The sequence below is a fragment of the Cyprinodon tularosa genome, unplaced genomic scaffold, assembly GCF_016077235.1.
Source record: "Cyprinodon tularosa strain WSP-4 unplaced genomic scaffold, ASM1607723v1 ctg347, whole genome shotgun sequence".
Taxonomy (NCBI): Eukaryota; Metazoa; Chordata; class Actinopteri; order Cyprinodontiformes; family Cyprinodontidae; genus Cyprinodon; species Cyprinodon tularosa.
The window spans coordinates 79006-93723 of record NW_024039060.1 but is presented as its reverse complement, the minus strand read 5'-3'; the positions used below and the strand labels follow the sequence as shown (position 1 = coordinate 93723).

Sequence of the window (14718 nt, the reverse complement as noted above, 5' to 3'; positions counted from 1 at the left end):
CAAAGCCTTGTTTTTGTTTAGAAAACATGCAAATAGAAACGCATGAACGGGTCCACCCCTTAGGAATGGGGGTCATTTGGCTTCTTTGTTAGCCTGCAATGCCCCATACCTGTCATGTCTCTGAAAGGGGGGTCGTTGAGAGGGAATTTTTTTGAAAACCTAAAATGCAGCAAATGAGTTGATTCCTTCCCGCTGTCATTGCAACCCCCACTCCATAGATGTTACAGTGTTAAAGCTTGGCCTGTTTTTCAGTGTAGTCCTGTTTCTCTGACTGTGACTAACTGGATGTGCTCTCTTCATCCTCTGACATGGGAGCTGGCTCAGAGCTCGTCTGCCTGGCTGTGTGTTTCCTGGACGGGGACGCCTGTTATAGTTACTTTTGTATGCTTCTGAGTTTTTCCTCTCCACTGTCGCTACAAGCATGCTTAGTGTGAGGGATTGCTGAACAGTCAATGAGTCGATGCAATCAGCTGGTTTTCCTAAGATAGAAAACTTTGAATCAATCTGACTGGATGATCTGGTGAACTGGAAAGTGACCTGAGATGACATGATGTGAATTGGAGCTATAGAAATAAACTGAATTGAATTGAACAGAGGGGACCAAAACACCTTTCCTGTTTCAGGCAGGCCAACAATTCCCTCTAATGACCCTCTTTCCGAGACATTAACAGGTATCAGGTATTACAGGTTAACAAAGAAGCCAAATGACCCCCATTCCAAAGGAGTGGACCCGTTCATCCGTTTCTATTTGCATGTTTTCTAAATAAAAACCAGGCTTTGTTGGGCTGCTGGATAAAACCTGGAACTCAACGCTATTTCTGACCTTTTGAATTGAAAAAGCTTCCTGGATGGAAGAGAAACGTCTTCAAACTGGGAAACAAAGTCCAGTGGATTGTTTTTAACTTTTTTTGGAAGTTTGGAAGTTTGTTCCCGATTAGAAGTGTTCAGACGCTCCGAGTGGCCAATTAGAATCTAGGAGAGCGCTACAGTCTGACTCACACCCATGGAGTAGTAATATTTTTTTTATGTTATTTCTGGTTTATTTAGTTAAAAATGAAAGTAGCTCCATGGTTTCTGGTTTTCATGGGATTCCAGTGCTTTATGGGTCAGTTGTCAATGAACTTCACTGCTGCTTGGAAAGTGCTAACTTTAAGCTAACATGCATGGATCATTTAGCTCCATTATTGTTGCAGCAAAGAGGACATTTTTTAAATGGAAATGAAAACATTGCAAGCCAGAAATTAAACCTAAAAAGAAACAAATATTAATATTATTTTTGACTCGGATTGTTTTCTTCCTAACATTTTCTTCATTGTTGTTTTAACTTTTTTTTTTAAATGTTGTACTTTTTTACTTTTACAATTTGCATTCTTTTCAAACCGCGTTTCACATCCTCTTCACTTCAGGCCCTATCCTAACACTCGCTCCTGACCAATAAAAATAAGAAAGCTCAAAGTCATAAAAATATCTTCTGAAAAACCCAATTAGAAAATGATGCAATCAGTAAAACTGAATCTAAAAAGCTAAATTTTGAAAAAGAAAATAATTTTGAAAGTATTATGCTGCGTTTAGACCTAAAGCAGCAGGAGCAGCAGAAATGCGCGTGCTGCTTCATTTTTTATGCTTGTTCAAGTTTAGTTCTGATGCTTGGTTGAAGCATCTTTGCTGCTTCAGCTGAGCGGTGTTAAAGTGGGTCTGATGCATGTGGGCGGAGCTACCCTATCCTTTCTTTGCCTGGAACAATGGCAGCTATATTAGCTGTGATCAGTGGGTAAAAAGTAGTTTGAATCTATTCTGAAGTGAGAAAGTCCTCCTGAAAACATGGTCTGTGCAGTCAGTTCATCCAGATTACCATCCTGCCTTCAAAGATTATTTCTCTGTCGGAGCCGTTCAGACCCCCACATACCGGCGGTGCGCTGTCACTGGGAATCCCCAGCAGCAGCTGCCTCAGGCCCGCTCGCCTCTTGGGGGTTTTCCCCTACTGTTGATGGCGGCTGGAAGTAGATGTTAGCGTTTTTCAGGTCTGTGCTACCAACTGCAGGCAGCATGATAGTAAAAGCGAACATATTCTGCCAGCAGGTTTCTACATTTTAAGTTAATTTAGGCCTTCATAAACTGTTTCAGAGGAGTGATCATAGCGCTCTGCATCAGCAGTGCTGTGTCTGACTCCCTGCCAGCTCCCAGATCAGCTTCTCTGATTGGTTGATGTGGCGCCTCGTCCAGCAGCTAAAGTTCAATGTATCCAACTCCAGCAGCTGCTGCTTCTGAAGCGCATCATGTACATAATGCTATGTTCGGACCACAAGCTGCAAGAACAGCAAAAATGCATGTGCTGCTTCTTTTTGATGCTTTAGATCCTCCGAAGCTCGTGAGGCGCCGCTTTAGCTCGTCTGCCTGGCTGTGTATTTCCTGGATGGGGCCGCATTTTACAGTTGCCTTTTGTATCTATGCTTCTTTTTCTATGTCTGCTTCTGTCTCCTTGAACCCCAGTCGGCCTCAGCAGATGGCCGCTCACACTGAGCCTGGTTCTGCTGGAGGTTTCTTCCTGTTCAAAGGGAGTTTTTCCTCTCCACTGTCGCTACAAGCATGCTTAGTGTGAGGGATTGCTGAAGAGTCAATGAGTCGATGCAATCAGCTGGTTTTCCTTAGATAGAAAACTTTGAATCAATCTGACTGGATGATCTGGTGAACTGAGATGACATGATGTGAATTGGAGCTATAGAAATAAACTGAATAGAATTGAAATTAGCTACTCAGACGCTCTGCAGACGCGTGTCAACCATTTGCATGTAAACCAGCTACTTCTGCCACCTCTCCTGCTTTAGATGTGAACAAAAAAAACAATATAACTTTTTTAGAAACATGTTAAAATATTACTAAAGCAGCAATTATCACAGCTGCTGAACAGCAACTGTCTGATGTTTGTTTCCTGTCATTGAGAAAACAAACTGAAGATGAGCTTTAAACTTTTTTTTCTACTAAAGATGATTTAGGTACATTTATTCAGTCTTTGTCAGCTCCTGTAAAGCAGCAGGTCCTTTTTTATTGGTGAACAGAGACAGACGACTGAAGCAGCACCTCTGGAGGTGAAAACATCCATCCGATCCAGATTCTGTCCCAGGATGGGAACAAGCTGTCAGCTTCTTCTTCTCTTTTTATATTTAGATGCATTAATTGGACGGTATACGTCTACTGCCGCTTCTTTCTCACACAGTTGCGTGCGTGGAGGTAACGGTGAAGGAACGACGTTAGGAGCATTAATACCTGCAGCTACAGCGGGAAAAGATGCCAACTGAACACTTTCCCACAGCCCTAAAAAGCCAGATGTTAGTGGGATTTTTAACTATAGGGAAGGAGAGGACAATAAACTGAGGGGGGGAGCTTTTTTAACCCCCCTCCCCAATAACTTGAGCTGGCGCACCGTCTCCTCTCCTGGAGGACCTCGCTGTGTTTTTCTGTCCTTTACTCAGTTGTTCCTGCCTTTTTTTTGCCCCTGTATGGTTTTTTTGTTTTTCCATTTTTCCCCGGTTCAGCCAGATTCTGGCCGTGCTGTGTTTGGATGTTAGCGTTTGCTCGGTGCATAGCAGCAGAGGGAGGAAGGCAGAAGAGAGCAACAAAACAGTGAATAGCCAAGTTTCTGGCTGAATGCTTACCAATTGAAAAGGGGCGGCTGCTCCGTCCCTCCCTTCCTCCCACTGACTGTCAGGGTGAAAAGGACCCACTTCAAAGCCCCTTTTTCCCACATTTTAGCCCCGTTTTTTTTATCTGGTTGAATTGAGCAGCTGATAGAGGGGAAGATATTTTCATTCTCTGACTCTTCTGGGTGTTTCTGTGAGTTGGAGCCTCCTTCACCGTCCTGCTGGACGCACCATTAAATAACTCATCCTGTTCCGTTGTCAGGACAATTATTTCCAATATTTCAGAACCTATTCAGTTCAGGCCATAAAAACCACGGCTGGTTTCATATGCCAGATAAAAATTAGGAACAAAGCGCCCTTTTATTCATCAAGAGTCTCTCCAGAATCACCAAGTTTAAAGTTTTAGGGAAGTCATATTTAAATGTCGAATCATTCAGGCTTAAACATGTATATAAATGTACTCTTTATCAGACCATATTGTCCCAAAAGTTTGAAAATTTCTATTTAAAAAGAAAATCTTGTCTTAAAACCAGTGTTTGTTTTTTTTCGTTATCTTCTGCAGGCCAGTTAGTTCTACGTCAGCCTGAACACCTAAATTTGGCCAATCATATATCAACGGTCATCTGTCAAATTTTTTTGGTTATAGCATCTTGATTCATATGTCACAGCTAATATACGCAACGGTTGAAATAAGAAATAAGAATCATTTCGGCTACTTTCACATTGCAGGCCTTGATGCTCAATTCCGATTTCTTTGTGAAATTCGATGTTTTTTTGCGTTGCTGTTCACATTTCCAAATATATGTGACTTGTATGTGATCTCCTGTGTGAACTGCAGTCAAACAACGCAAGTGTCCCACATGCGCAGTAGATGACGCAATGATGTCACAGGCCAGCATGCTCCATTTTTACAGAAGTAAACATGGATGGTAGTACTAGCGCGCATCTAGTGATCTTTTCCAACCATAAAAACTCAATCTTTTCAATATGGTTAAACATAAATCCTGCTCTCCACATCATCATCATCATCTGCCATTGTTGTTGTTTTTCTTGCTGCTTTTGCATAGCCATAGTATAGTGAATAGTGACCTTTGTCGGGTATTAATGACGTTCAGGTTGAATGAACCCGAAAAAATTGGATTTGGGTCACTTCAGGCTGCAGTGTGAAGGTAGCCTTCCTTTCCCATTGAGTTCTGTCCCAGTGTTCACGGGGATGGACGTCTGTGTCTTCAGCAGGCGTAGAGCTAACAGAACTGGCAGCGTTGCAAGGCAAGGGCTCAAACATGTACGGCTGGAAGCCTTCTACATCAAACCAAGCTTCTGCCGCCCTGGCGTCCTCTTCCACAACATCTTCATCCCCGCTTTCCTCCTCTAAATAAAAAATGGATGACGGAGGAGACTCATCCACGACCTCCAACACCACCAATCACATTCACTTTATTCACTCGTGTAAAGTCGGGCACCACTCGGGAGAATTCAGAACTGCAACGATTACACTGACTGGACTTTCGTTTTGTGAACGGCTCCAAATTTTCTTTAACGGAGAGTCTCCAGACTGATCTGCGAGTGAAACCTTGAAAGCTCGCGAGATCAGGATGGTCTAACGAGGCTACTGTAACACTGCCTTAACATGGGAATTAAAGGATTATTTTAGGCTTATTGTGCACAGATAAATAATTATGAATAAATTGAAGGTATGGATACAAATTTCAACAGTTTAAATACAATTCTGGGGATGTCCCAATTAGCATTTTACGCCTCTGATCACGATCTGATGTTTTAAAGGAAAAGTTTGACCAGCAAGGAATAAGCAATGGGTCATTATTTATACCTAAAAGCAAATATGTTCGCAATAAATATATAGCATTAATTAGTAAAAAAAAATAATTTTCGTTGTGATCACTGAGTCTAGGAGCGGCCATTTTTGCCGAAATATATTGTAACCCCTCCCTCCTGCCTTCTTGCAGCAGTGTCGTCACGGTGCGGTAAGCCTAGCACCATTCTCCCCGCTTTACAAGCAGAAGGACACATCTGCAATCAACAACAATTACTGAAGATTTCCAGAGGACTTCACCATTGAAATTCACCAGAGCTATAGTGAAACTGACAATGCCCACGTGCATGGCAGCTGGATGTTGGAATACATCGGGTAAAAGTGAAAAAAAAAAAAAGAGTTATTTCACCTTTCTGATTCCTGATCCTCCACGGACGGGTTGGTCGTTGGATCGCCAACTTGAAGAGGGAGGATTTGCCATCGAACTTCTGGCCAGAGAAAAAACACGTAATATGTAGCCAACATTTGGAAGAAGAATGTTTTCAAGATGACTTGGATAATAGCGCGTTGTGACAAACACCAGATACAGCACTGGGACTTGATCAACAGCCGATACCGCACCGTGACGTCACAAACCAGTAGGTGGCAGTAGTGTTCTTTGACAAACATGGATGCCTCCAGTAAAGCACATTCACGTGAAAATTACTCTGAATTAAAAACACTGATCATTTATTGAACAGGACGGAATAATTTCAGATTTAAAGAACTTTCAGAAGGTTCAATTCTGAATATGAGCTGACTTTTTTTCCTGCATTACTTTTACTTTTATACTTAAGTAGTTTTAAAAATGGTACCTTTCACTGGAGTAAAAAGTTAAGTTGATCCTCTAACTTCTACAAAAGTGTTTTTAATCAGTTAGATTTATACTTGAGTAATAAATATTAATACTTTTAACACCTTTGCTTAGTTTCTAGAAAAGGTTGAAATGAATGGAAGTGAGTTAGAGGTGAGTCTGAGCGCCGTCAAAACGCTGCAGACTGAATAAGGAGAAACAGTTTAGTGACTGAAAGCGAGGGGAGGGGATGATATCGACCCCGTTGGAATGCCCCCCCCCACCGCCAGCCTCTTGAAGTGGGGCTCATAAAGCGATGGAGCAGGCTGCCTTCCTTTAGAAACAGAACATGTGTGTGGGTTCTCTGGCTGACGGGTTGCTTTCTCTCCTTCACACACTCACACATGCACAGAGCCCCGGCTTTGTTGTGGTTATGCAAATTGGGAATGTGTAGCTCTATTCAGCGGCTCCACGGAGCCATATGGCGGTGGACGTGTTTGTGTTGGAGGTGGAGAGAGGGAAGTGTGCACGCTGGAATTTCCTCTCCTTCCTCTGGGTTCATGCTTCACTCTCACTTCATAGGAAAACTCCGCTGCTGTCCCAATGTTTCACAAAGGGAAAAAAGGTTGAACAATAATATGAACCTAATTAATCATGTTTTTAAAATGTCGGGATAATAGATTAGTAGTCAGTGAGTGTTTAGCCCTGATGGAAACGCCTTTGCTCACTGCTGCTGCACTTTATTTTTAGGTTTGATGTTTTCATTGTTATATTGTTGGACAAGAAGCAAATAATTAAATCTGACCTGGAGACGAGGCTCAGAGCAGAATTAGGCCTGAGTGTCTAAAACACCAGTTTAGAGTTTTAACAACGCGATGATTGGTCAAACACAGCAAAAACAATCTAGAAATAATAAAAAAAATCTTAAATTAAGTATATTTACCCTTAATTTGAGCAGATGATCAGCTAATGGAATGAGTATCTTTACTTTGAAATAAGATAATTAGATAATATGCACTTCAAATACGACAATACAATTGTTTTATTTCTTATTTTTTATGTAAATTGTCTCGTTCCATTGGCAAAGTGTCTCACTGACCTTCTCAATTCAAGAAAAAAATTACTTATTTTAGTAAAAAAATTATTTACCTATTTAGATTTCTATTTTTTGCAGTGTATGTTTTATACGATTTCACACATTAAATGAATTAAATCATTAACAGTTTATTATTTGATGCATTTAACAGAGCATTTTCAGGAAATCCTCAGAACCAGAAGGATTGTCAGGTTTTCTGTGCGTTATAAATCACACTGGAAAAAATAGAAATCTAGATTAGTCATTTTTTCTGAAAATAAATAAAGTGCATTTGTTCTTGGATTGAGGAGTAAAATAGAAATTTTGCCAATGGAACAAGACAATTTACACTTAAAATTAGAAAACATAATTGCACTTATTTCAAGTGTATATTATCTAATTATTTTTATTTTAAAAGTAAAAATCCTCATTCCATTGGCAGATCTTATTTTCCTACTCAAATTAAGGGGAAATACACTTAATTTAAGACATTTTTACTTATTTCCAGATCGTTGTTCCAGTGCACATGTGAAATGTTCTCAGCACACTACAAAAACTGTAAATCTAAATAAGTCTGTTTTTCTTAAAATAAGTACATTTTGTCTTGAATTAAGGAAGTTACATTTAAGTTAAATTAAGGGTAAATACACTTGTTGACTTATTTGTATATAGTTTTTGCACTGTGTTTCTTCACTGGAATAACACTCTAGAAATAAGTAAGTATTTCAAATCTAAATTGTCTTGATCTATTGGAAAAATGTTTCTATTACCTCCTCAATCCAAGAACAAATTCACTTATTTTAAGAAAAAAAATTACAATAATGTTGCAATAAGCATAATTGTCTTGTTGCCAAAGAGCCCAAAAGATTTTACTTTCACAAGTGGAGTAGTCCGGCTATCGCCATAGTGTTCCGCTTGATTAATGCATATAAATAGCTTTATTATAATTATGCAGGGAGTTTTACAGATGATATGGACACTGCAATGTTAGTAGGCTGATGAAGGTTCTCAGTCATCCAGGTCATAGTCATTCCGTAAAAATTCAATAAATGTCCACTGGACTTGGTTTTCAAGATTTGAAGACGTTTCGCCACCTCTCCAGGAAGCTTTCTCAATTCAAATGTCTGGATCCGCAGTGAGTTTGAGTCTTATATAGGACATTCTTTTGAGGACCAGAATGTCCATATTTTGGATAAAGAAAATAGGTGGTTTGAGAGGGGCGTGAAGGAAGCCATCTATGTTAAGAGACAAAAAACAACTTTAAACAGAGGTGGTGGACTCAGATTCCAGCTTCCAAAAACATACAATTCAATCATAGACATGATCCCTTCCAGATACCACCAAACCCCCCACCCCATCACAGAGGAACGAGGGACCTACCCGCTCCAGCCCGACCTACCCTTAACATCATAGACAGGTTTCAGGTATTACAGGAGACAATCCCCCCCTTAATGGCAATCCCCCCTTTAACGACCGACCCCTAGAATCATAGACAGTTTCAGATATTACAGGCTAACGTGGGAACTAACGACCCATTCATCGGTTACCATTGCATGTTTCCAAGCGATACAAGGCGTTGTCTATATAAGACTCAAACTCACTGCGGATCCAGACATTTGAATTGAGAAAGCTTCCTGGAGAGGTGGCGAAACGTCTTCAAATCTTGAAAACCAAGTCCAGTGGATTTTTTGAATTTTTACGGAATGCAATGTTAGTAGAACAGGAACGGAAAAACTGAAAAAAGGGAGAAAAGATGAAAGAAAGAGGAGATAAAAGGGAGATAACGATAAAACATCTTCAGTCTGCTTCATCACCTGCAAAGAGATGCAAAAAGAACAGCACAACCAACAGACATGGTACGAGACATACAATGAAGTAACACCAGATAGTATCGCTGAAGTATAAGTAGTATTATTTATTCTGACATGTATTCCTTGGTAGCTAAAGATAAGAATATAGGCTTTCTGTATGGAAGTGAATCTCTGAGTACCTGGAACCAAGCACCTGTAGTTGATTGTGCATGTAAAGTTTATCCAAAGGAAAAATGCTCAATAGTGGTTGAGGAGAGCTGAAGAGGCGCCCGCACCAGAGCACCAAGGCGAGCACCGCGGGATCTAAAGCCCCAGACCCAAGAGCAAAGGCGCCCAGGAGGGGCCAACCCAGGAAATCCGCCCCCCCCATCAAGGGAGGAGGAGAGACAGCCCAGAGGAAATCCCCCAGCCACCGCAATGCCGAAGCCCCCAGGAAATGCGGGGACGAGTCCGAGGGCTCCGTCGACAGCCAGCCACCCCGAAGTGGATCCGACCCTGGGCCCCAGGGGCCCGAGCCACCAGGAATAAGCCAGTAGCTGCCCGGGCATCCACCCCCAAAGTTTCTAAATTTGATTAGAGGATCTCCATGCAAGCTGATCATCCCTCTGATGAGACCTTTTGTGGGGGTTTTTCACTGGCTTCCATCAAAAAAGCAGCTTTCTCACTAACACAACTGAATCAGTAAAAAAAATTACTCTGCCAGTCCCTAATTCTGCTTGAAGAAGCCAGAAGATAGAAAGAATGACTTAGAGATGAGGAGAGGAAGTGAAAAGGGAGACCCTCTCTCGCCTTTTCTCTCAGGCGGCCATGTCTAATTCAGTCCCGTAGAGAAATGAATGGTTTTTTTGTGGAAGGGTCAGGAACCCCTTCGGTTCAGAGGTCCATCAAAGTGACTGTTGTTTTTTTTCCGGTTTGCTCACCAATCGCCTCTGAATGGATATTTAAATAAGCATTCACTAAACATAAAGCCGAGTCCACAGCTGCCCATCACAACATTAACTCCATTTGCATGCGTGTTTTGGTTTGGAGCTTATCCTGGAGCGAGCGGCGCTCTGGGAGGCCGTGAACACTTGATGACCTCATTAAGGGAAGGCTGGATGTGGGAAAGTCTGGGAGAGACTAGGCGTGATCAGAGCATTTTCTACTTCCTCCGCTAGAGGGGCGGGGTTTCTATCTGTAGCCGCTCCTCTGATCAGACACAGTGGAAGGCTGCCATCAGGTTTCAGCCGCTCTGTACAGCCTGATTGCTCCACAGGTCGGTTCTCTGCACACCTGAGCAACTGGAATCCATCTTTACGCAGCTGTTTGTTGCTCACCACTGCCCTGAGATCAGTAAGTTTATGGCTGTGTGTTGGCAGGTCAGTAAACTGCACGGTTCCTCGTCCCCTAGGGGCGATCTATGCTACTATTGCTCTCTAGAAATGAACAAGCAAACCAACATGGCGGCGCTCGTCACATTCAGGAATTTTGGTTATAATTGTGTTATTTCCTTGTTTGCAGAGAGTCCTTATTTCATTCCCTTTTTTGCACTGCATTTCCAATCCTTCCTTGTCGTCGCGTTTTCTTATTGCTTTGCCCTCTGTTCACCCATTTTCTAAACTCACAACCAGCTGAAAAATAACAAACGCTCAGTTCAGGTGTTTGATAAAATATGGGAATCAGGAAATTGTCTATAAACCAAACTGAATGATTGCTGTTCTCTACTTCAAAAAACACTTTAGATTTTAAAATGGAAAAAAATGCTCTGTTTTTTTATGTACTTTTTTTATTTAAAAAGCCAATGTATAACATGGATGCATAAAAACCTCATTTTATTACAGCGTTAAATTCTGTTTAAAGTAACAGATTATAATTAAAAATGTCTCCGGACCTTTACTGGTTGATGATTTTCTTTATTTGGACCCCGCTGAAGTGAACTGATCTCATCAGTTTTCTATCTAGATTTTCTGTTTCTATAAAGCACAGCTGGAAGGAGGAATAAAATAAAACTTTTAGAAAAACTGTAATGAGACGGTTTGTAAAACTTTTACAGCAGCTTGAAACAAATTACATATTTCACATGTTATGATTTAAAGTTCAGAATGTGTCACATTTCCATATAAAAGATCTGGATTAGAAACAAATCCATAAAATCAATTCACCTTATCCATACCTGATAAACAAGCACTTTCTCACATTATATCCTGAAAACAGATTATATTTAATGACTTTCCTTTTGACAAAAATCTCCCTGGTTTCTTTTTCCACTCTTTAATTCTACAATTCTTTATTTTTTTTTACTTCTTATGCTTTGAAATTACATATCAGCCTCAATGTGTTGTTATGGATTGTAATATTAATAATGTAATGGTCCACCTGTCACATTAGGGTGGCGGTTTGACAGGTGAACCCAAATGCAGACTGAAGCTGAAAGAGGTTACTTAAAGATTTATTATCCAAAAGGGTTCAACAGAAGCAAAAACATAAATTTACAAAATCCACAAAAAGTGAGAACCAGGATTGCTCACAGCAAGGAGGCAAAGAAACGACGACAAACCAGCAAAGAGTGACTGAACAGGAGGAGAATAAATGGGTGAGAGAAACAAAGGCCAGGCTAATTAGCAGGTTGGGAGCAGGTGTGAACAGAGGCATCTAGAAGGGAGCTAGGGAAAGGAGACTGACACAAGAGGGCAGCAGAGGCCAAACAAGAAATATCTAAGAACTAAAATATAATCAAAAATAACTAGAAAACAAAATGAAAATTAGACAAAACACAGAGATAAAACTTGAACAGAACCAAAACCATGACACCACCAAGACTTTACCTTTTTTCATCTTTATTAAATTATTTTTAAACAATCACTCCTATTTTTCCTGTAGTTATTTCCCTGGGATGCGATAATCTTTAAATGTGCTGTTTCCATAGGAACAGAGCCTCTGATTTTCAGTCTGATGAATTTTTAGGTCTAAAATAGAAAAGAAACAAAGATTATATAAAGTATAAAATAAAGAGATCCAGGCCTGCTGCTGACGTCTGATGTTAATGTCACCCAGGAACTATGATGATCTCTGTGTGACTTGCTGTGTTCTCCCAGCTCCCCAGTTGCAGGGACGGTGCACCCCCTGCTGGTGTGTCTAAATCCCAGGTTCCAGCTATCTGTGTAGAGCTCCTGGAGCCGCGGTCGGGGCTCGTTCTCCTGCAGCGGCTTCACCGTCTCTCTCTGTCTGTCTCAGGTGATCAACGTGGACGGCAGCAACAGGCAGACTCTGCTGGAGGACAAGCTGCCCCACATCTTTGGTTTTACTCTGCTGGGCGAGTACATCTATTGGACCGACTGGCAGAGCCGCAGCATCGAGAGGGTCCACAAAGCCACGGCGGTACGGGAGATCATCGTTGATCAGCTGCCAGATCTAATGGGCTTAAAGGCCACCAAAGTCACAGAGACCTTCGGTAAGGGCTGCCGATTTTAGGGCAGGGGATGAGAAGACTGGGCGGAGTCAGAAGGATGTGTGTGTTTCCAGGGACGAACGGCTGTGCAGAGGAGAACGGAGGCTGCAGCCACCTGTGCTTCTGGTGCCAAGGGGCGGTCCGTTGCGCCTGCCCCATGGGCCTGGAGCTCCTCTCAGACCTCCGGACCTGCGTGGTTCCTGAAGCCTTCCTGCTCTTCACCAACAGGTATGACGATCAGCCGTTGATGAACGAGACGATCAGGAGGACATTTCAGCCAATCAGCAGCACTGATCGCTGTAATGCTTGGCAGGAATGTGGATCAGTAAAGGACCTGTATCCACCTCTTCCTGCCAGACGCCCTGCACTACTTTATGATTTAAACAGCTTGGAACGGAACCTTAAAAGCTGCTAGTATGTTTTTACGCACAGTCTGTATTTCCAGACAGCTAAAATGTTTTAAATTAGGGAAACATTGTTGGTTGATCAGCCAGCTGACCAGAAGTGTGCAGCACAGTGGAAGGTATTAGAGGACTAAACCTGGAACTTCTATACTAAGGTTTCACTAAGGCAAAAACGACTAAAGGATCGAGCCAGACCAGGACTGACCCAGAACAAGACCAGCGGACAGTTAGCACCGAATGGTTAGTAGCGGATGCTTAGCAGCAGTGGATGATTAGCAGTGCCTCAATAGCAAGTTAGCAGTGGATGGTAAGCAGCAGATGGTTAGCAGACGATGGTTAGCAGTGGATGGTTAGCAGTAGATGGTTAGCAGACGATGGTTAGCAGACGATGGTTAGCAGTGAATGGTAGCAGTAGATGGTTAGCTGCAGATAGTTAGCAGAAGATAGTTAACAGTGGACGGTAAGCAGCAGATGGTTAGCAGACAATGGTTAGCAGTAGATGTTAGCAGTAGATGGTCAGTAGCGGGTGGTTAGCAGTGGGTGGTTAGCAGCGGATGGTTAGCAGCGGATGGTTAGCAGTGGATGGTTAGCATTAGATGTTAGCAGTGGACGGTAAGCAGCAGATGGTTAGCAGTAGATGGTTAGCAGACGATGATTAGCAGCAGACCGTTAGAGGTAGATTGTTAGCAGTAGATGTTAGCAGTAGATGGTTAGCAGTGGGTGGTTAGCAGTGGATGGTTAGCAGACAATGGTTAGCAGTAGATGGTTAGCAGCGGATGGTTAGCAGCGGATGGTTAGCAGCGGATGGTTAGCAGTGGATGGTAAGCAAACAATGGTTAGCAGTGGATGGTTAGTAGTAAGTGTTAGCAGTGGACGGTAAGCAGCAGATGGTAAGCAGATGATGGTTAGCAGCAGATTGTTAGCAGTAGATGGTTAGCAGACGATGGTTAGCAGTGGATGGTTAGCAGTAGATGGTTAGCAGACGATAGTTAGCAGTGGATGGTAGCAGTAGATGGTTAGCTGCAGATAGTTAGCAGAAGATAGTTAACAGTGGACGGTAAGCAGCAGATGGTTAGCAGACAATGGTTAGCAGACAATGGTTATCAGTAGATGTTAGCAGTAGATGGTTAGTAGCGAGCAGTTAGCAGTGGATGGTTAGCAGTAGATGGTTAGTAGCGGGTGGTTAACAGCGGATGGTTAACAGCAAATGGTTGGCAGCGAATGGTTAGCAGCGGATGGTTAGCAGACGATGGTTAGCTGTAGACGGTTAGCAGCGGATGGTTAACAGTGGATGTTAACACTGCCTGGTTAGCAGTGGATGGTTAGCAGTGGAGGATTAGCAATGGCTCATTGGCAGGTTAGAAGTGGATGGTTAGCAGCAGATGGTTAACAGCGGATGGTTAACAGCGGATGGTTGGCAGCGGATGGTTGGCAGCGGATGGTTAGCGGCGTATGGTTAGCAGACGATGGTTAGCAGTGGATGGTTAGCAGACGATGGTTAGCAGACGATGGTTAGCAGTGGATGGTAGCAGTAGATGGTTAGCTGCAGATAGTAAGCAGAAGATAGTTAACAGTGGACGGTAAGCAGCAGATGGTTAGCAGACAATGGTTAGCAGTAGATGTTAGCAGTAGATGGTTAGTAGCGGGTGGTTAGCAGTGGGTGGTTAGCAGCGGATGGTTAGCAGTGGATGGTTAGCATTAGATGTTAGCAGTGGACGGTAAGCAGCAGATGGTTAGCAGTAGATGGTTAGCAGACG

The 14718-nt window shown here is 42.3% G+C and overlaps 1 protein-coding gene across 1 annotated transcript in view; it reads left to right on the top strand.

Annotated features, from left to right (window-relative positions):
* The window catches only part of lrp5 (low density lipoprotein receptor-related protein 5), a 55876-nt gene that overhangs the window by 24889 nt on the left and 16269 nt on the right, over nt 1–14718 (top strand). Inside the window, 2 exon segments of the mRNA XM_038294848.1 lie at nt 12344–12560; nt 12632–12785. Of these exon segments, the coding sequence (XP_038150776.1) occupies nt 12344–12560; nt 12632–12785 (371 nt within the window).